Genomic DNA, 21,491 nt, shown 5'->3' with positions numbered 1-21,491 from the left:
CACTTTTCTGTGATTTTCCACGCGCAGTGTTCAGTGCTTTTCCTTGGTCCTGAGACCTTTGATGACCCTGAGACCCCACTGTTCCTGGGAACCTACTGCCATTTGGTACCCAACCGCCCCTGGGAACACACTCTTCTTGAAACTCACTAAGCCCTGGAAATCCGCAGTCCCTGAAAACCCACTCCCCGTGGGAACTCATTGCCCTGTGGCGTCTGAGCCCCAGATGCTCGTGGACCGCTTTATTCCAGTGTTGCGGGGCACGGTGTCCCGCGGCCGGCTACGTGCCCGGCCCCTCCCGGTGCGCTCGCGGCCCAGCCCAGCGTCACGGCCGTTGCGCCCCGAGGCCCCGCAGCTCCTGGGGGAGCCATGTGGCCGGGCCCCGCGCTGCTGCTCCTGGGACTGGGTCTGGGCCTTGGCCGCCTGCCGCCATCCCCCAGCCCTCGCGGGCTGCCGGGCGTGCTCAGGGCTGCCCCGGGGCTGGGGCAAGGCGAGGAGAGCAGCGTCCAGGGCGGTGGCACCGGTGGCCTCTCCTCGCGCACAGCCCCGCGCCGCGCGGGCCCTACGCTGCCCCGTAAGTGTCCCTCGGGCGCAGCTGCGCGTGTCCTCCTGAAAGTCAACTTCTCGGACCCTGCAGCCTTTAAGGCTACGGTGTCCTGCCAGACGACCATCTGTACTATTCAGCAGGTGAAGATCAACAGGAAAGACCAGCACGCTCCCCTCATCCTGAGCAGGAATGAGGAAGTCACCCTCAACGTCACCATGCTCTGGGACTGCCCTGATGCCATGATCATTCGCAAAAATTGGTTGTACTTTTTGGTGACCTCTGTGAACGACACGCCTGACTGGAACCGACCTGTGCGCCTGCCGCAGGTGCGGGTGATGAAGTTTTCCTCCATCCACATCCCCAAATTTGCCCTGCCTTATGGGGTGTATGTCTTTAACTTCACGCTGTCTATCAACAGGTGGGACTCCACCTTGCCCCCGCTGACAGACTCGGATAGTATCTACATTTGGGTTATACAACGTCCCCTGAAGGCGATTCTTCTTCCTGCAACTGCCAAAGTGACTATGAATTTCTCTGATAAACTGGTCCTGAATGGAAGCATGTCCTATGACCCAGAGGCAGACATCCCCACAAAGGGGCTCCATTTTTTTTGGTACTGTACCACAAATCCTACATACTATGGTGACAGTTACGTACCAGTGATCAAGCAGGATGTCTGTCACCCAGAGCAGGATACATTGAACTGGCCTTGGGCAGTGGGCCCGGTACTAACCATCCCACCAGAAACTCTTAGGGGCAACGGCGTGTATTACTTCAGACTGGTAGTACGGAAACAAAACAGAACTGCGTTTGCAGATAAAACCATACAGGTACTGAAAGGACTCCGGCCTACGGCGCTCATTTCATGCATTGAAAATTGTGGCCCCACGTTAGTCGTGTCAGACAGATTCTCTCTGTCTCTGGATTGCACAGGTTGTGCCAGCCAGGATTTCTATAGCTGGTCCATCTTGTCTCGGTCAGGTCATGAAGTGACATTTGACTGGACAGGGCAAGCCTTCACTAGGAGGAATGGGACTTTTTTATCTATAAAAGCATTTGCCTTTAGGAATTTTTTGGAACGCGGGTTTTGGGTTTCTCTGGATCTAAAATCTTGGAGTGGTACAACGTTGAATTTGATACATCCCTTTGTCATTAACCATGGCCCCCAAGTTGGCAAGTGCGAGATCAATCCAGCGAAAGGGATTTCGATGGTTACTAAGTTTGTTGTTGAATGCAGTGATTTTAAGGATAAGAACCTCCCCCTTACATATAAGATAACTGTAGCTGAGCTGGAGAGCACTGGCGAAATCAGTTCAGTAGAAGAGAACACACTAGGGACCATTGCGTATTTAGGAACGCAGTCCACAACACCTGCCTTCTTTCTTCCCGTTGGCGTGATGGCGAGTCACTACAGTTTGGAGCTGTACGCTCAGGTCTATGACTCACTAGGGACTTTTACTCAAGTGACTTTGCAAGCCACTGTACTGGTGCCAACTGTCAGGGACTCGCCGAGGACCGTTTTACAACAGCTGCTCAATTTCACCACGGGACCGACGTCACCCCTGTCTACTCTGCTTCAAAAGCAGGACTGGCTGCCCGCAGGCTACTTAATATATGTGGTGGCTTCTGTCTTGAATAACATGAAAAGGGAGCTGGAGCTCGAAGATGAGAGAGCTCAGTTCCTGGAACACCTTGTCAATCAGTCGTTTGTGCCCACCATGAGTACCCTGGACGAGATCTGCCAGGTGGTGATGGCGGTCACCAAATTAACACAGAAAGCCTCTAACTCCAGTCAAGCATTTTCAGTGGGAGCCACATTACGGCTGTGGCAAGCAAACCAAGCCCTGCAAACCTACCAACGCAGGAACAAACACTTTCATACCCGGCACATTGAAATTGTGGGCACCGGCATCCTCACCGGTCTGTCTAACCTTCTTAAGCTGATCAGCCCCTACTACGTGTTCCAAGACCCTTTCTTTGTAATTGAATCTCTCTCAGACACGATCCTGGCTAACAAGGTGCCAGGGAGCAAAACTACAGTACTGAGGACCAGCAACTTTAACATGTATGTGGAGAAAGCTGAAAATTCGCATGTTGCTCGGGTCTTCAGAAATGAGACACGCTGCCCGGACTGCCTCCTTGCGACACTGAGTGCAAGCAGGGTTGCCGGTCTACCTTCGAAGGCTCCAGTTTCGATGACGTTTTGTGAGTTCACCAATGACCCCTTTCCTTGGTTAACTTACCCGGAAAACATTTCTTCAGACGTGGTAGGGTTCAGAATGACAGGAGCCACAGATAACGGCAGTGTCATAGAGATCACACCCGATGTAGCGGAAGTGTACATGGCTAGAAAAGACTTGACCTTTGCGAGTTTTAACCTCATGGTGGGACCAGTCCTTGAGGGTGCTGGGTTTTCAAAGATGACAGCTGGTGGAGTTAGCTTTGAGGTGGACAGCAGAAGGACCGGGGAGGTGCTGATTCAAATTGTCACCAAAGTGACAGTGTTGTTCAAGGCCTTGGTATATGCAGGCAATAAGCTCACCCCCACCAATTTGGTTGCCATTTTCCTGGTACCTCATGGCATCCCCCCCATTGCTAAGTGGAGCGGTCTGTTTGACCCAACCTGTCCAGTCAAGGAGGCCCGCGTGGTTTGTCTGCCCTCATCCTTGCTTCGAGTCATAGCTCAACGCAGCCATTCGTTCAAGTATAACATATCCGTGGTCCTGCAGGCACCTCGCTTTGTCTTTAGGCCCACTAACAAGCTAGTGCGAATTGCTCTCTTCACGGTTCACTGTTTGGACTTGTATGGGATCCAGGGTGATTGGCAAGAAGGCACCTGTGCGTTGGGTGAAAAGACCACATGGAAACGAGTCCACTGCATCTGCAGGAAGGTGGGGCGGAGCCGGCGGCAGCTGGCCTCGGTCAAGCTGATCTACCATCACCTGCACACCCGCTTTGTGACTGGTAAGGTGATCGTGGTCCCTAACCCTGTGGATCTGCAGCTAACGATCATTAGAAAACTTAGCCAAAACCCCGCAACCTTCCTGGCTGTGCTTTTCATTATAATCCTGTATGTTATTCTGGCTTTCTGGGCCTTGCACAGGGATGTAATGGATCAGTATCTTCGGGACCATGTGGTAATACTGCCTGATAATGATCCTTTTGATAGCATATGCTACCTGATTACCATCTTTACTGGGAGTCGCTTGGGGTCCGGAACCAGAGCCAATGTCTTTATCCAGCTTATGGGCACAGAGAGCACCAGCAACGTGCATTGTTTAAGCCATCCCAATTTTAAAACTCTCTACCGAGGAAGCATCAACACTTTCCTCCTAACAACAAAGCATGACTTGGGGGACATCCACTCCATCCGAGTGTGGCACGACAATGAAGGCACAGCGCCTAGCTGGTACCTAAGTCGAATCAAAGTAGAAAATCTCTTCAGCAGACACATTTGGCTGTTTATGTGCCGAAGGTGGTTCTCTGTGGACACCACTTTGGAGGCAACATTTTCTGTCTCCAACCCGAATGAACCTCTGAGAAGAATCGACTTCTTCCTAATTGACCTGAGCCATAAGCTCGGGAAAAACCACATGTGGTTCTCCGTTTTCACCGACGTTGTCCCCAAACCAGTCAACAGGCTCCAGCGGTTGTCCTGCTGCTTGGCCATGCTGCTGAGCTCTCTCGTTTGTAACATCATGTTCTTCAATCTGAACACAAATGAGCAAACGGAATCCAGAGAGGGGCGCATCATCAGGTCAATGATGATAGGAATTGAAAGTGTGTTAATCACAATCCCCGTGCAAATATTGATAACCTTTCTCTTCACCTATTCCCAGAAGAAACCGCGAGTGGATCTAGACAAGGTGGTACCTCAGAAGCACCCCCTGATGTCAGAGGAAGGTGTGTTCTGGAAAGAACGGCTAGAACAATGGCATGACCACGAAGTGAAGACTCTCTCCAAAAAAGCTGCCAAGTCCACATCTGCTCCCAGGGAAAAGCCTTCAAAGACAGCCTTAAAGACCTCCCGGAAGAGTAAGAAAGCAGACAGCAAGGTCCCAGACACCCAGAAGTCCAATAGGAACTTCAGTAACAGTAATATAGACAGTGAAGACACATCTTCAAGGGACTCCTTTACCCAGCCAGATACTGCTGAGCCCGTTAAAAATAAAACCCAGATTATCCTGCCCAGGTGGTGTATGTACATAGCCTGGTTTTTGGTGTTTGCCACTTCTGGCATATCATCGTTCCTTATTGTATTCTATGGCCTGACGTACGGCTATGACAAGTCAGTCGAGTGGCTCTTTGCATCTTTCTGCTCCTTCTGTCAGTCTGTGTTCCTCGTACAACCATGTAAGATTCTACTGTGGTCAAGCACCAGGGCAAAAAAACCCAAGTACTGTAAAAACCTCTCATGGTCTAGCAAGTACCATTACACAGAAATCAGGCTGCAGGAGGCGAAGATGTCGCGAGAGCAGATGCAGCAGCTCCACGAGGACTTGGACGACCTCCGAAGCTCGAGCATATACCAGCCCCTCACTGAAGACAAAATCCAAATACTCAGGAGGAAGAGGAGGATCAGGAGGAGGTCCCTCTTGTTCCTGGGCTACCTAGTGACCCACTTCATATTTCTGGCCCTTCTCCTACTCCTCATTGTCACACTGCGGCATAAAGACAGCTTCTTCTATAACCAGTTCATTGGCCATCAGTTCTCCATGGGTCTCGCCACTGTGATGAAGCTGGGCGATATCTACACATGGCTCAACAGTGTGCTCCTGCCTTTGTTACACAATAACCTGAACCCAACGTTCCTTCCAGACAGCTCCTCCAAAATCCTTGGCCTTCCACTTATGAGGCAAGTGAGGGCCAAGCCTAGCAACAAAACTTGTCTGTTGGCCAAGAAGTTTGCGCAGAGAAGCATCGCAGGAGAAATCCACTGTCACCCGCAGTATGGCATTGACCCAGAAGACACAAAACACTATTCCAGTGTTTGGAATAAGGCTGCCAAGCGGTCTACAGGCAAAACCAGTGATGGATTTACTTACAAGCCTCCTGGGAAGAAATGGGTGTATCATTCCTATGGAGTGTTAAACACCTATGGATCTGGAGGGTATGCCTTCTATTTCTTTCCAGAAGAGCAGATCTCTAATTCCACACTGAGGCTCAAGGAACTTGAGGTTAAGAATTGGCTTGATGGGATGACATGGGCTGTGATTGTGGAACTGACCACCCTGAATCCAGACGCCAGTCTGCTGTGTAGCATTTCAGTTGTGTTCGAAGTCTCTCCTTTAGGGGTGGTCAACTCCAGCCTCTCGGTGTACTCCTTCTCGCTGTCTGATTTCAACAGAGAGACTTCGGCAGAGATCTACCTGTATGCAGCCATCCTCATTTTCTTTTGTGCCTATGTTGTGGACGAGGGCTACGTCATCATGCAAGAAAGAGCTTCCTACTTGAGGAGTGTGTACAACCTGCTCAACTTGTCTCTGAAGTGCATGTTCACCCTGCTGATAGTCCTCTTCTTCCAGAAGCACCTCCTGGCCACCAGCATGGTCCAGCTTTACCTGACTCACCCTGGAGGCTTCATCCCCTTCCATGCCGTTTCTCAGCTGGATCATTCCATGAGGATCATCTTGGCTTTCTTGTTATTTCTGACCATACTGAAGACACTCAGGTATTCCAGATTCTTCTATGACGTGCGCCTGGCTCAGAAGGCCATTCAGGCCGCCCTTCCTGGCATCTGCCACATGGCCTTGGTGGTATCTATGTATTCCTTCATGTACGTAGCTTTCGGGTACCTGGTGTTCGGTCAGCATGAATGGAATTACAGCAACATCATTCACGCCACCCAAACCATCTTCTCCTACTGCGTGTCAGCCTTTCAGAACACAGAATTTTCCAGCAACAAGGTTCTTGGGGTCCTGTTTCTATCATCTTTTATGCTGGTGATGATCTGCATCTTCATCAACTTGTTTCAGGCGGTGATTCTGTCTGCCTATGACGAGATGAAGCAGCCTGTGTATGAGGAGCCATCAGATGAGGCAGAGGCAATCACCTACCTGTGTGATAATCTAAGATCTGGGTTTGACTTTCTCACCTCCCGATCTAGGGACAAAGACCAATCCGAATTCTTCGTTGACATGATGTATGGGCAGCCAGAGAAAAACAATCGGCGGTTCCTGGGGCTAAAGACCAGAAACATCAATGGGAAGAAAATGGTTTACCTTGTTGTCTGACTGGTGAGGATTGGAAGGGCCACAAGCAAGAATGCCCCTAAACATTAGGTGTTTGTCAAGGGGACCAAAGAATGTCTGATGGCTCGGTCATGCACATATCCACACCTGGAGTATCCCCACTCTGGGCCCTGCTCTTGGGAATAAGAACTTATGAGCAGAGGGGAATATTGGGGGAGAAAAGAGGATGTCAAGGTGGATTCCCTCTGGATGGGATTCAGGGACTCCTTTTGTGGGAGCCTGCAGCAGTATGGAGGAGTGACAGCCACTGATTTTGAGATCCAACCTCAAGGGAAAGAGCTGGCCAGGTCCCATCGTGGATTTAGCCTCAGGCTAGCAGCCTCTAAGCAGAAGCAAACTGGCCAGTCTCCCTGGGAGACTCCCTTGCAGACCATGCCTGAGAAGCCTCTCTTCTCCAGCCTTTCTGCAGGCCCGGGTTAGAGGGGTCCTGTGCGGGGAGTTCCAGGCCTGGCTTTAGAGTTTGAGGCTGCAGAGATCAGAGCAGGGGACAGGGATCTGAAACTTCCCACGTAATCCCATCAGAATAAGCATTTCTAGTGCACTTGGTAACAGTCCCTGACCAAGAGATACAGCTGTTGCCAACAAAGGTGCACAAAGGTCCATGTGGAGATATGGTACCTGTTCTGGATATAACAATATGTGTCCAATGACTTGGGCATCCGGGTACATTTATGACTGGGTGGATGATTTAGGAGGAAGGGAATGCGTTTTACTGTTCACGAAGAACAAGGGCTAACAACTATTATATTGTTACCCAGAGGCATGTGCCTTTATGGTGACACCACTTTAAGTTTTATGTGAATTAAACTTGAGAGTTCTTCTGTGACCCGTGCAGTGATTTCTGTGTAAGGGATCAAGGCATATCTGTGGCTGCCTTTGAATTGAGGGCAGAAAAGGAAACACACAAGCGAGGCTACGGCTGCACTAGACTCACAGCAGAGTCCTGCGACTTTGAAGACTCACCTGTATGACACTCTATACTTTTTTTTTTTTGAGACAGGAGCTAACTACATAATTCTGACTGTCCTGGAACTCACTATTTAGATCTGCCTGCCTCTGCCTGGTGGCCATGGCACATGCCTTTAATCCCAGCACTTGGGAGACAGAGGCAGGTGAGGCTCTATGAAAATGAGACCAGTCTGGTCTACAAGAGCTAGTTCCAGGGCAGGCTCCAAAGCTGTCTTGAAAAACCAAATTAAAAAAAGAAAGAAAGAAAGAAAGAAAGAAAGAAAGACCAAATAAATAAATAATATCTCAGCTCCCCCAGTGCTGGGATTAAAGGTGTGTATCACCATATTCAGCTTTATTTTAAAATTCATGGAAGTATATAATATACCTGGAATCTACCCACTCCTACCATGCCTTCTGTACGCCCCCAAGACTTCCTCTTCCCACCTTCGTGCCACCACCGCCATCATCATCCTCATCCTAAGCCCTGCCTACTCTGGATGGGTTTAGGACCATGACACCTCTTTCCCCAGTAGCCACCAGTTGCCAATAACTCCCGAGACAGGGTGGAGCCACAGGAGTCCCTCCCCGATCCACGCTGGAATGTTAACTGGCTTGGTCTTATTATGTAGACTTGTACAGGTAAACTTGGTTGCTGTGAACTCATGAGGCCAATGGCCACGCCATGTCCAAAAGACAGCATTTCATAATGCCTTCCCCCACTATCCCTCTGCTCTTAAGTTCTTTCTGGCCCCTCTTCTGAGATGCTCCCTGAGTCTTGCTGGTGGCGGGAGTGTTATAAATGTCCCATTTAGGGCTGAGCACTCAACAGCTCAGTTGTTTTGTGTTGTACTGTACATTGCTAATGGCTTTGTTACAGAATCCCTTCTGCTGCTTAATCTCAAACTCAACTGGCACTTGCTTGGAATGGCAGGCGCTCAGTGATTCTGCCTATCTTTTGTGAGAGGGTTTTATTACATATATGCCATAGTGCTGGCCATCAGGTGTCTTGGAGATACATCTGGAAGAACAGTACAGCAACAGTTAAGAAAGGACATTGCATGGTTAGAAAACCATCCCCAGAAGCTGTAGGGTTATTGAAAGAAAGTCCCACACAGCCAAGGGCAGGTTATGTCCCTACAAGTTGCTAACCAACAAAACCCTTTAAATCCAAGAAACCAGAAAGGCAATTTCCACTAATGTTGGTTGCATGGCTAAATTAGGTGAAAACATATATATTACAGGACATGGAGCACATTAGGCCAAAACTGAGGAGCCCACACTGCAGAGGGAGAATTATTGTCAATAGTCCTGTTTGGCTTATGGATTTCATTACACGACCACGCCAGGCAAGAGGTGTCTGCTGGTACAATAATGGCAAACTGGTGTGAATGTAGACAACACCTTCTGATTGAATTTAAGGCTCCCCAGGAAGGAACCCATGTTTGGAACTATAAAACTGGCAAAAACTTGTGGCTGGAGGTCATAGGCTCTGGTGGGGAGAGTACTATCGTTTTGCTGAATGAACAGACATGCCCCTAAAACACGTGTGTTTCTTACCCACAGGTTACTGCTGCTCTTCTTTCTGCAGTCAGTGGTAGTTAATGAGACTCAAAACCAGCCAAACAGCTGTAAATAAATACCTGTTCCTATAGCATAGAGGATCAATGCCCAACCATAAGTGAAAGAAAGCAATTAGAGTTCTATGTAACCCTTTCCAAGGTTCAGGGAACATTATCCAAGAGGTGCAGAAATACGGGCCATAGAAAGAAGCCAAGTGTTTGTTATATAGTGTTCCCTTTCCTGTAGATGGAAACATTCTCTCCTGGAGGCAGAGGAGGATGGACCAGAATCAGAAAGTTCACCAAACTTTTAATTCAAGACTATCCACGACAGACGTGGTGGCACATGCTTTTAACCCCAGCACTTGAGAGGCAGAGGCAGGAAGATCTCTGTGATTTCGAGGCCAGTCTTGTCTAGAAAGCGAATTCCAGGACAGCCAGGGTTCGGTTACACAGAGAAACCCTGTCTCAAAAAACCAAAACCAAACCAATCAAACAAAAAAAGACTATCCACAAAGCCCCTCCCCAAAGTTACTAAAGCAGTTAGCAATTGTTGCGAGAGACAGAGGGAACTGCCTTCAAGTCGTGCAGACAAGTCATTAACCCCATAGGGTAGGCTTTTCAATGTTGCAATTACTTCAGTCATTCTTAGCTCTGGAAATAATCCCAATACATTCACTGGTTCACCAAGCAAAATTTAAGAAGAATTGGTTTTGTTTTTGTCGGCCATCAGTACGCTTTGTCCTGAAGAAGCCCAGACAGAGCTCAGGTAGAGATCCACAACCTCTAGACGTCGCCAGCGGAAACGGAATCGGGAAGCGGCCGGTGAAGGTCTACCCCGACAAGGACACCCCACAGACTAAAATTGCGTTCGGAGGCGGGGACTGGGTGGAATCGCCTTGAGGTGAGCCCTGGCCTAGGGGCTCAGTAGGCTCACACTTCCTCCTCCCGGCGGGACAGCACGGACTGTACGGGGTGAGGGCGGAGCCTCGGCGGATCTGGGGCGGGGCCGCGCAGGCGCCATGAGGCGGAGCTAGGGGCGTGGGCGGGTCACGCAGGCGCCGTTGGACTTTCGGCGGGGAGGTGGTGAGTGCGCGCGGTCGTGTGTCGCGGGGACGCGCGTGGTGAGCTGTGCCGTTCTTTCTTCACGGCCGGGCTCGCTAGGTCTAGCCTCGGCGCTTCTGGAAGCTGAGAGGGAGGCGTTGGGCCTAACACCCCGCTGAGGGCGCGGGGAGGGCTGCGCGCGGGTGGCTAGTAGGTGTCTTTGGTCGCCAGGCGGAGCCCTGTGACCCGGGAGATTGAGCGGGAGGTGGAGGTTCTGCCCAGTCTTGCTATCCTGGGACTGTCCCCTGACTGTCACCTGCTACGAGGGCAACGTGCCCAGCAGCGGGCCTGCGACGTGCGAGTTGAGATACCAAGCAGAGCTAGTTAGGTTCGCGCACACCCAAAATAGGATTTTCATTTTTAGACATCATTTGGAACCCCTGCCAGTTTCCAAGGCTTGTGCCTTCTGGCTCTAAATGTGCAGGACCCGGAGGGTTAGAGGAGGGCACAGTTGGGGCTGGGGGCTGCTGATTGGTTGTGTGGGAACTTTGAAAGGCGAGGTAGGAATTCCTATACAGCGCTGTAAAATCTGTGAATCGCGTTTTCTTGAACTCATCAAACCCTATTTGCCAGTGAACCACTTAGCCAGCAACCTACAAGGAGGCAGGTCCTTCAAGACCTTAGATACACCTGAGTATAGGAGTGCCATCCAAATAGCAAGTGAAGATTCTTGCATCCAGTGAAGGGAAGGCGCAAGAGGCACATGAATCTGTCCTTAAATAGTATCTGAGAGGCCAATAAATCTCACACCTAAGCACAAGTAATGCTAGAGGAATTCGAAGCCAGTACAGAAGAACAACCAGGAAAGCCAAACCTCTTACTGGATTGATTCAGCATCAAACAGTACAGGCCTGACATACATGCCCACTCTGGGTCCTAAATACTGTTTTTACCTCTACCATTTTATAGACAAATCAGGCTCATAACCCAGACTGAGACACAAGAAAGAGCAAGGAGACAGCCTTGCTGCCAAAGAACAAGATACTCAAATAGGTGCAGAACCAGACATGGCTCAGATGTTACAACTATCAGATGGGAGGTTTAAAACAAGCATGGTTAACATGTTAAACATGCCAGTGGAAAAGACACATAACATACATACACAGATGGAGATTTCAGCAGAGGAGGAGTTGGTCCGGGGAAAAAGAACAGTAGATAGGAAGAGAGGAAGAATAACTTAAGGGGCCTATCCGTTGACATGAATAAAGCCAGTGAACTTGAAGGAAGTCTATAGAAATTATCCGTATTGGGGCTGGTGAGATGGCTCGGCAGATAAAGGTGCCTTGCTTCCAAGCCTGACCTGAAACTGATCTCCAGATCCCACATGGTGAAAGGTAAGAACTGACTCCACGTTGGTTCTGTGACCCATTGTGATGGCTAGTCCTGGTTGTCAGACTGACTGTATCTAGATTGAACTACAATCCAGAAATGGAGGGCACACTTGTGATCCGGATCTTGAGGCAAGAAGACAACATGCCTTTGGTCCAGATCTTGAGGCTGGCTTTAATCTGGGCCACACCCTCTGCTGGGGAGCCTTTGTAAGGACAGTGGACGAAGGAAGGGTTTGTTCATTCTTCACCTGCCTGCCCTCACCTTGTCAGCACATCCATTCCTTCACTGGATTGGAACCTACTTTATGATTCTAGAACATACAGAAGACCACCTGAGACACCTAGCCTCATGGGACTGAGCAAGTGCTATATTCTTGAACTTTCCATTCACAGCTAACCATTATTGAACTACAGCCTGTAAGACAGCCCAATAAATTGCTGTATACACACACATACATACACTTACACACACACAAGAAAGTCATCCCATGTTTTGTGACTCTAGAGAACCTTGACTAATATATACATGTATACCGATGCAAAATCAGCCAAGCAACAAAAATAAAATTAAAAAATTATGGCTGGTGAGATGGTTCAGAGGTTAAAGTCATTTGCTGCCAAGGCTGATGACCCTGTATCAATCCCCAGGACCTATACTGTAGAAGGAGAGAATTTCTGAAAGTTGTCCTCCGAACTCTTCATGAATTCCATGGATGCACAATCCTCTCCCCAAGTAAACAAACATAAATACAAAGTAAATTATCTAGTTGAAGCATGTGGGGATGAAAACCAGATTCTCTGGTTTCACTTTGTTTTGTAGCCAAAGCTAGGCTCAGTTCATCTTACACACTTGGCAATCCTGGGTGGCATTGAATAGATATTACTTGCTCTGAGTTTGAGCTTGTTTGTCAAGGAGGCTTGCATCTTGTGGAGGAGAATATGAACAGCAAGCAGGTAGAGTGGATTTGAAGGGTGCTGGTTCTCGGTTCCGATGGTGATGACCCTACCTCTTGGTCTTACAGAAGATGGCATCCGAGGCAGAGCCCCGCCCCCTGGGCATGTTTGAGTGCCAGCTCTGTGCCTTGACAGCTCCTTACAGCTACGTGGGGCAGAAGCCCCCAGATACCCAGGCTGTTGTGTGAGTATGCGCTCTGGGTCAGTGCTCAAGAGGCTCTGTCCAGCATTGCTCGGAGGGTGCTATGTGGAGAGTGTACTTGGCGTGGGTGTTGTTGGTCAGTCCTTGCCCTTGCTCTGGATGCTCTAGGCATAGCCTGAGGAAGCCCCAGGCAAGGCTGGAAAGCTTTTTTTTTTTTTTTTAAAAAAAAAAAAAAAACTCTGCCAGGATTCCCTGCCCTCCCTGTAGGTGCAGCTGACAATTAGACACTTGCTCTATGAGATGGAAGCCTTGTGGCCCCGGGCTAAACAGCGATGGAGGAGCATGGTGCCTTTTTTCATGTGGGTCTGTGCCCTGCGCTGTCCCTGCTGGTGGTATTCTGGGCTGGGCGGGTGCCTAGTGGTTCCTAAGGACCACCTTCCTGAAGGTCTGCTTCATGCAGGTTGGGAGTAGAGATAGTTCTAAGCTTGTTTGTTGGATTGGGCTCGTCCTTCATCCAACACATCATGTGAGAAAGCTGGCTCATTCTGGACTCATGACAAAGCAACAGGGGACCAGGCTCAATTCCCTTGTGTCCGTGGAGGATCATGCCACTCAGTTGCTCTCATGCTGATGTATGTGGGATGGAGTAGAGCGTGCCCCGTGTTGACCTCATGAACCCACCTAGTGAATCCTACTTGCTCTGGCGTGCTCTGGGAGGCTTCCACTGCACCTTGTGGAACTGGAGCTAGGTCCCGTTTCCATTCCCACCTGTCCCCCAGCTGCCAGCCTTTCTGCCACTACCCTACTGCTCAGGTTGACTAGTTCCTGCCTGCGGAGGCTTCTGGTGCTGCTGTGCAGCCCTGCGTGGCTCACAGAGGAGTGTCCCTTCTCCCTGCAGCCTCCTGGAGGAGAGCTACATCATGAAGGATCCCTTCTCCTCAGACAAGGCAAGGTTTCTGGTCCTCGGCTCGCGGTGCAGTGTGTGTGGCAGGCTGGTGTGTGTGGACCCGGTAGGTACACCTGGAGACTTACTGTTTTTGCCCCCACAGATGTGGGGACCTCCTGATCACCAGGTGGAGAGAGGGTGAGGGTTCTTAGATGATAGCTAGCCTAGCCCTGGGGACACAAGGGCAAAGGGAAAGGGCCAGTGAGGGCAGGTAGAGTGTCTCAGCCTGAGGTTGGGCCTTGCAGTCGTCATAAGGTCTGAGAACCCCTTGGCACCTGCTGCAGGTTCAGCACACACAAGGGGCCTTGCCACAGGTCATACCTGACAACTGTCCCCTCTGTAGGCTGTCTGGTTGATGTAGGGGATGGTGGCAGGAGCCTCAGGTCCCATGACTTGGCAGGAAGACTATGGAGGGAGTGTTTGAGGTCAACAGACTGGAAAAGTGGGCTGGGATCCAGCCTCTGAGGAGCCTCAAGTGCTCACTGCTTGGATTTGGGCTGTATTTGGGAAGCAGAAGTGGGAGTTGCCCCCAAGAATGTCAGGCATCTTCCCCTTTCTTGGATTAAACAATACATTGTTAGTAAGATGGTCTCCAGTGCAATGGATTGTTCCTCAGAACTTCAAGCAGGATGGCCAGTCTGCCAGCCCTTGGTGCATCCCTTTGTTGCTCAGGTGGCTGCCTCTCCCTGTGTCTTATGTGGTGTGGGGGAGGGGGGCTTGCCTGGGAGGAGCAGTGCTGTGTTGCCCCCACCCTCCATGTTCTAGCCCTCTTCCCTCTCATAGGATTGCAGCTTGTTCTACTCCAAGAGGGTCTGCCTCCCCTGTGTTCAGGAGAATATCAGTGCTTTCCCTCAGGAAATCAGGCAGGATGTGGAGAAGAGAAAAGGTGCCTCCAAGAGACCTTCCAACCATCCCTGACTGCCATGCACACAGCCTCCTCCTGTGCAGCGCTGGGCTGGTTCAGCCAGGGTTTTCCACTGGGAGCTGTGTATCTGGCCTTCTCTGAACTGTGGAGTACCTGGAGCCCTGGGAACCGAGGAGGCGGACAAGACAGCGGGAGTGGATCCAGCTGCAGCTCCAGGACTGGCCTCTACTGGAGGCCAGGAATGAGGGAAAAGGAGCCTCCTTCAGTGGACAGTTGGTAGACACTCCCGGTAGATGTACCTGTGGGAGACACCCGGCTTCTCTCAGGACTTCCAAGTAACATGATGTCATCTGTCTGTAGGGAAATCAGCCTCCAACGGTATTCAAAGGTTATGTCACATTCTGTGTCACATGTCTGGGAAATGATTTAAACCTTGACCTTGTACCATGTTTATAATTAAAGACCTGAAGAATAAACTAATGGTTTAAGTAACCTTTTCACTGACCTACTTGGACACTCAGTGCATCCCATCGGGGCCAATCTGTGGGGCTCAGTCTGTGCAAACCAGCCATGTCCCAGCATCATTCAAAACAAACCAACCAAGTTTTAAAAATAGTTTATTTTTTTAAAACCATTAAGGCAAAACTGTACCCTGAAATTAACTCTTTACATTCATCAGTCTTACAGTAGGGCATTCCAAACATACAGGTTCCCATAAATTCAGGATATAAATCAATGCATACAGTCAGTTCAATCTCCTATGGAGAAAATGGAGAAGACTCAATATTTTTTTTAATTAAGGTTAAGTTACAGCCATTTTCTAATTGCCTGGAACCAGTCAGTTCATGTGACTAGTAAATTATATTTGTGCTTCTGTGTTCACCCTGGATTCCTGATGTCCTGGGTAGCCCTGTATCCATGAAGAGCTGGGAGGTGGGAGAGGATGCTGGCACTGGCTCAACAATCCCTGTTCAGGACCGTGCTTACCACAGAAGTGAAGAAGGGCTGCAGGCCCCCAGGTCTGAGGGAATGGCACATGGACAGCAGTGAGCAGGTTGCAGAAAGCTGGGCTCAGACCTTGCTTTGGAAATGAGCATGTCCTTGTGTGTGTCTGTCAGACCCCTCCCCTTGGGTTCTAGTGTGATGGCATTGTGGGTCTTGGAGACACACCAAGGAGCAATGTAGCCAGGAAACTGGAAATGACATGGAGACATAGTGGAACAACTCAGATCACCACAGTTCTTTGGTAATTTATAGGTAACAATTCCCTGAATAGCGGGCATCTGTTGACCCTACAAGCCTACTCAGTGGCCTTGATAGCAACACCGGAGTAAGGTTGGTGACTTCCAGTCAGGGTTCAGGAAGGCCTGGCTGGCAGAGATGGATACAAACAGATTGGCTTGCACTTGTTGCAAGGGGGAAAAAAAAGAAAAAAAAAAGCAATGACTAAAGGAACAGATTCCTACAGTGGAAAGAAAGTGCACAGCTTGGGTGTGGGGCATGCGCTCACGGGCAGTGGTGCTGTTGTGTATTTGGGCTTCCTGTGTCCAGCAGGTTCAAGGGCCAGGCTTTGAACATACACCGCACTGAACCCTGACTTAGAAGATTCCAGGTGTTGGCAATTAGACACACAATCACAAGCTAGTCAACTGCTTGTATCAGAGCATTTAAAAAACAAAAAACAGAAATCACAGTATTTAAGATATAGCTATGAAGATAATTCTTTTTCATTCAGTGCAGAAAACATGGCTAATACTGACATCTTCCTAGAAAGGTGCCAAGTGGCAGTCATCTGTTGTGAGGTACACTTGGTTTCAGGCCTGACAAAAGAGCTGGCTGTGCCTTTTTTTTTAAAAGTGAAATTTCCCCCAGTGACAACTTTACCAGGAAAAGATCAGCCACTTGCTGGGCTTCAGGGCCTGAATCCAGACTCTATATGACTTGACACATACTGAGTCCCAGGGGTCTGGGAAAGATGCCCAAGTGCCCCCTGCAGGCCGGCCAGGGAGCCTCTGCTCTGACCTCACCGCTGTAGGGGTGACCTGTGCCCCAGGGGTGAAGCATGTTTCACTGAATAAATGAATTCGAAGCTGGACAAGGGGGAAAGAGATGTGAAGAGGAGACTATTATATCCTCTCCCCACAGATAATTCCAGAGTTTTTATATTTGACCTCAACTGGCAAACTTTTAAATAAAAAGAAAATGAAACAGCTTGGTTGCTGTCTATGACATAAAACTTGATATTTCTCGTTTTTCTTTGCCAACAATGGCACCTGGCAGCCACTGAGGTGTCGGGTGCTGTCAGCTGCATGGTCAAGACATGACAGTGACCACAGATACAGTTTGATCACAGTTCTGGTTGGCACAGGACTCCCCAAAAGGTGCGCCTCACTATGCAACCACTCTCCCTGACAAAAGGAGTTCTCTTGAGGGAGCAAAGCAACAAGCTCTACTTCTCATGTCTCTGAGATTCTGAGACATGGATGCGACAGCTGTTGGCTGGGGTCTGATGCTGAAAAAAATGTCCTCGGGATCCCAGACTGGTGACAGGCCTCTCCCACTCTGTCCTGACAAGGGGCCTGAATATCCCACTCCACTGAGGAAAAACCAGAGATGCCAATACATTCCTCAGAGGAGGCTCAGTGAGGCACATGATCTAGTAATTTAAATCCAAACCTGTCTTAATGCAGTCTTAGTGTGTGTTGTGTTTTCAAAGAAAGACGAAGGCCATCTCTGTTCTGAGTCAGACTGTTGCTCTGATATTCTTACCCTATTCTGTTCACGGGTGTCAGCCATACAAGCGGGACTGGGGACAGAGTGGTGCCTGGTGGGCCGCCGGGAAACCAGGCTGACCCTCCAGCCATCAGGCTGGTGGTGTCTACTTGAAGATCCGTTTAGGTTCCTGTTCTCATCCCTCCAGAGGCTGTGAAGTGGGGACACTGGGACTGACTACATTTTTCTAGTGGGATCTTCATCTCGAAAGGCCACAAAGGTTAAAGAGAGATTCTGCAAAGGTGGTGGGCTTTCTGGCTCTAGGAGGCCCTGGGCCAAAAGCTAGTCAATCTCAGGGGACACCCAAAAACCTTTAAGCTGAACTTTAGCAAGAAATTTTCAAAATACACGGCCATTGAAGCAGGGCAAAAATCCCTTTCCACCATGCGTCAGGCTGCTGAGTGTCCAGCATAGCCCATGTCATGGTGTGTTGATAAAGGCTCAAGGTGAGATATGTTTGGGATCAGACAGATACAAGCTGAGTGTAGAGCAGCCCAGGGGCCATGTTCGCTGAAGGTCTGCTTCAAGAATCTCTCCTGGGGAAAGGCCTATAAGATGATTGGAAAGAGGTGGTATGGAGGGAGGGACTAGTGGAGTGGCCCCTGTAGACAGGATCACAGAGGAAGTCAGGTAGACCTCAGTTCAATAGATAACAGCCATTTTTGCACAAAGTGCATCTTTAAAGCTCCCTTTAACAGCAGATGTTTGTTCACAGAGACACATACATCTCCTGGACACAGGAGTTGAGGAGGAGAGACTTGGTCCCTACTGGTCTCCAAGGAGTCTGGCACCAGGAGAGTTTTGCCCTCAGTGCCGAGAAGTGGCTCCACACCCCTGCTCTAGAGCTCCAGGAACCAAGGTGGCATCTCTTACTGGGCTATTGGTTGATGTCACTGACTTCTGGCAGACCACAGTTGCCCACATTATCGTTCCTACATGTGCTACAGTATTTGACCTGGCAAGGCTTGGGTGACCGTCACCTTGCTATATCTGACTAGGTGACCTGAAAGATCCTATCACTATGTAGCCACATCATGAATATCCTTCCTATTAATGAAAGTGCACAAAGTCAGAGTGACTTTCAAGCCAAGGTCACTGTGGTCCCTCCTGGTTTCACTGGGGATAACTCACTGGCAGTCACACAAGGCTCTGAGAAAACAGCATCTTCATGAACACCACTGAGCATCAGCTCTGATGCAAGCCGACACAGAGCTGTCAGTCAGCTGTGTGGTCCATGCTGAAAGCATACGGCAAGGGGCTACTTTTATAAGTTTTATGGAAGTTCAAATAGAGTGCATGGCTACTCCAAAAAGCCATGATTCAAAACTCTCTTTCCAAGGTCACCTACCCTGGAGTGGCATTTGTCTAAGGCCCATTAGAACAGGAGTCTACCCTGGTTGGGGCCAGGTGCACTGAAGAGACTTGGAACTGGAATCCAACCTTTAACCCTTTAAACCTAGGTCCAGCTCTAGCCTGATGGAAGGACCAAAGACTGGGTATGCCATGTGCCACAGAGGCCGGCTTCTTCCCGAATGAGCTCAACCCTCACTGGGATCATACATGGAGCTGATTTGCTCTGCCACTGATTCCTGAGAGCCTGGGCAGACTACCTGCAGGGACTGCTGTCCAGCGGAGCCTTTGTCTGGCAGGAAGGGAGGAGGGAAAAGTGGGAAAGCGAGAATGAGGAAGGAAGAGAGGAAAGAAGACATGGAGGAAGGAGAGAAAGAAAGAGAGAGGGAGATGTTGTGGGATATTTGTACACGGTATGATGATGTAGTGCTGTGATTGGTGTAATAAAAAGCTGAACGGCCAATGGCTAGGCAGGAGAGGTATAGGCTGGAAGAGAGAAAGGGAGAGAAAGGAAGAGGGGGAGGAATCTCAACACCCTAGAGACTCCAGGAGACATGAAGAGGAAACAGGAGGTCCAAGATGGAAGAGAGGTAATGCCATGTGATAGAACATAGATTAATATAAATGGGTTAATTTAAGTTATAAGAGCTAGTTAGGAAGAAGCCTAAGCTATAGGCCAAGCTTTTGTAATTAATCAGAAGTTTCTGTGTCATTATTTGGGAGCTGGCTGGTGGGACAGAAAAAGACTCATTCTATTTTGTTTTTTGAGACAGGGTTTCTCTGTGTAGCCTTGACTGTCCTTGAACTAACTCTGTAGACCAGGCTGGCCCTACTAGGCTGGACCCAAAACCCACAGAGGTCCACCTGCCTGCGCCTCCCGAGTGTGGGGATTAAAGGTGTGCACAACCACCACTCAGCCATAAGTGTGCAAATCTTAAGGCATGTCTTGATCCTAATTTTCCCTTTTCCTACTTGAACTATCATGGCCATATTTCCATACTCTACTCTCTTCATAATGCTGATCTTGAATATTTTATCTGCATCAATTTTTTTTTTAAAGAAAAACAGGGTCTCATGCAGCACAGACTGGAATCAAACTTAAGTATTTATATGAAGGTGACCTTAAACATTTTGAGGTTACAGGCACGCACCACCATGCCCAGTAGAAAGCAGCACTAGGGTTCTGCCAACTGAGCTACATCCCCAACTCCCTGGCAGTATCCATCTTGATCATTCTTTAACAACAGATAATGTGACGTCAGAAGAATCAAAATTTTCTAAAGATGGGGCAGGGGCACAAAAGCTACACCCTGATTGGAAATATGCAGCCACCCTCTTGGAGGGCAGGTGCTGGCAGGTCCGTGAGGTCTGCGAATTCTCTGCGCCAACTGTTTTTCCCGAAGGTAGTCAGCACTGCTTGCCCACTGGGACTGAAGAAAAGGGACTTTATCATCTAATTCTCTGAAATAAAACAACACAACAACAAAAACCCAATCAAGTGTTGTGAGATCTTCTATTGAGTACGGAGAGAAGGGGAAGGACACCACACCCCTGCCTCTTGTTCTCCAGGGTGACCAGACCCTCCAAGCCTGGGTAGTAAAGTCACCTTTGCCTTCTCCACTCCAGGGAGTATCTCCCCATCAAATTTAAAAACAAAAAAGCCATAAAGTGTCATATTAAAGGAGCTGCCAGAGAGGGCCTAGAGGAGCATTTATAGATCTTCTGTGACTCCATCTCTGGAACTGCTGTCATGCCCACACGCTATGGGGTTAACATGAACAGGATTGCAGAACTTGTCACTCGGGGTTCATCCTGCCTTTGTGTATCAGACATTGGTTAAAAAGTGCAGATTAGTTTTCAGGATTTACAACGGCACAAACAGCCAGAAGGTCGGTGAGCAGAGACGAAAACACTCAGACTTTGAGGTTACACATTAATTATAGGGGCAAATTATAAACGTGATGTAGAAAAATGTGCGTTGATTAGCGCGGGACTGGTTAAGATCAGCCTGGGGCCTGCCATTCCCTGTGATTGTCTGAATCCTATCCGCCTCCGCTCACCAGCGTTTGAGAAACAGGTGTTCTTAGAAGTGCCCAATTCAGAAAGGAAAGACGTGGGAAGAGCCTGCATTACCTAGGCTCAGCCCTCTTCATCTCCAAGGGTAGGAGGGTGATCGTCTGTGCAAATCCCTGCTCTCCTGTGTGGGGCTGCAGACCTCAGAGGTCCCTGGACGGTGGCCATGGCTGCCATCTCGGGAGAAATCAGTACATGTCCCTGTAGATCTCCTGCAGTAGCGGGTGCAGCGCTGCGTCGGACTCGGTCTTCTTGATGACCTGCACGAGCTGCGCATGCTCCGTGACCAGCTGCCGAAGGTCCACCATTTTTTGAAGAAGTTTCGGGAAGAGAAAGGTATCATCGGGATGGTTGCTCTGCAGGTGGAGCTTGAGCACGTGGACGATACCCTCCTGCATCTTCTCAATGTATCCTATGTTTAGAAGGCCAGGCCGATCTACGCTCAAAAGAAGAGAGAGACGTCTGTGTGACCATCCGAGAGCCACTGGTCAGTGGAGGAGCCAAGTGTCACTGCTTATCGTGGCCCCGTGGAGAAGGCGCCGAGTGACTTTCACATGGCAACCTGACCAGAGGCCAGACAGACTTTTCCACCGTTGCTGGCTCTGATGGGGACAGACATGACTCGCGCTCCTAGCTCTTTACAGGGCCA

General features: G+C 49.4%; 3 protein-coding genes across 9 annotated transcripts in view; 2 read left to right on the top strand and 1 right to left on the bottom strand.

Annotated features, from left to right (window-relative positions):
* Positions 1-366: 366 nt before the first annotated feature.
* On the top strand, positions 367-7,615 carry Pkdrej (polycystin family receptor for egg jelly). The gene has a single exon (XM_048445118.3). It carries the CDS (start codon positions 367-369, stop codon positions 6,775-6,777), a length of 6,411 nt encoding a protein of 2,136 aa, XP_048301075.3. The 3' UTR covers positions 6,778-7,615.
* A 2,718-nt stretch (positions 7,616-10,333) lies between these two features.
* Positions 10,334-15,139, top strand: Cdpf1 (cysteine rich DPF motif domain containing 1). Of its 2 annotated transcripts, none has more exons than XM_048444930.3 (4): positions 10,334-10,391; positions 12,763-12,878; positions 13,735-13,846; positions 14,566-15,139. In XM_048444930.3, the coding sequence occupies exons 2-4, from the start codon at positions 12,766-12,768 to the stop codon at positions 14,698-14,700; spliced, it is 360 nt and encodes a 119-aa protein (XP_048300887.1). In that variant the 5' UTR covers positions 10,334-10,391; positions 12,763-12,765; the 3' UTR covers positions 14,701-15,139. The 2 variants fall into 2 exon arrangements, with proteins under 2 accessions (XP_048300887.1, XP_048300891.1); XM_048444934.3 differs by having other exon boundaries at positions 10,368-10,388.
* A 108-nt stretch (positions 15,140-15,247) lies between these two features.
* The window catches only part of Ppara (peroxisome proliferator activated receptor alpha), a 70,600-nt gene continuing 64,356 nt past the window's right edge, over positions 15,248-21,491 (bottom strand). For all 6 annotated transcript variants that reach the window (XM_085678554.2, XM_048444927.3, XM_085678553.2 and 3 more), the window contains one exon: positions 15,248-21,278. In XM_085678554.2, coding sequence (XP_085534680.2) covers positions 21,031-21,278 — 248 coding nt within the window. In that variant the 3' untranslated portion in view covers positions 15,248-21,030. The remainder of the gene's footprint in view (positions 21,279-21,491) is intronic.

Source organism: Myodes glareolus, chromosome 19 (assembly GCF_982192425.1).
Source record: "Myodes glareolus chromosome 19, mMyoGla1.1, whole genome shotgun sequence".
In the NCBI taxonomy this organism is placed as follows: Eukaryota; Metazoa; Chordata; class Mammalia; order Rodentia; family Cricetidae; genus Myodes; species Myodes glareolus.
The sequence above is the reverse complement of the archived record's forward strand: the minus strand, read 5'-3'. Positions and strand labels throughout refer to the sequence as shown.

Excerpts from the sequence above, each read along its gene's own strand:
- Pkdrej (XM_048445118.3), top strand. The coding sequence starts at position 367 with ATGTGGCCGGGCCCCGCGCTGCTGCTCCTGGGACTGGGTCTGGGCCTT.
- Cdpf1 (XM_048444930.3), top strand. The coding sequence starts at position 12,766 with ATGGCATCCGAGGCAGAGCCCCGCCCCCTGGGCATGTTTGAGTGCCAG. Across the intron at positions 12,879-13,734 it reads CCAGATACCCAGGCTGTTGT|CCTCCTGGAGGAGAGCTACA; the intron begins GTGAGTATGCGC and ends TTCTCCCTGCAG. Across the intron at positions 13,847-14,565 it reads GGCTGGTGTGTGTGGACCCG|GATTGCAGCTTGTTCTACTC; the intron begins GTAGGTACACCT and ends TCCCTCTCATAG.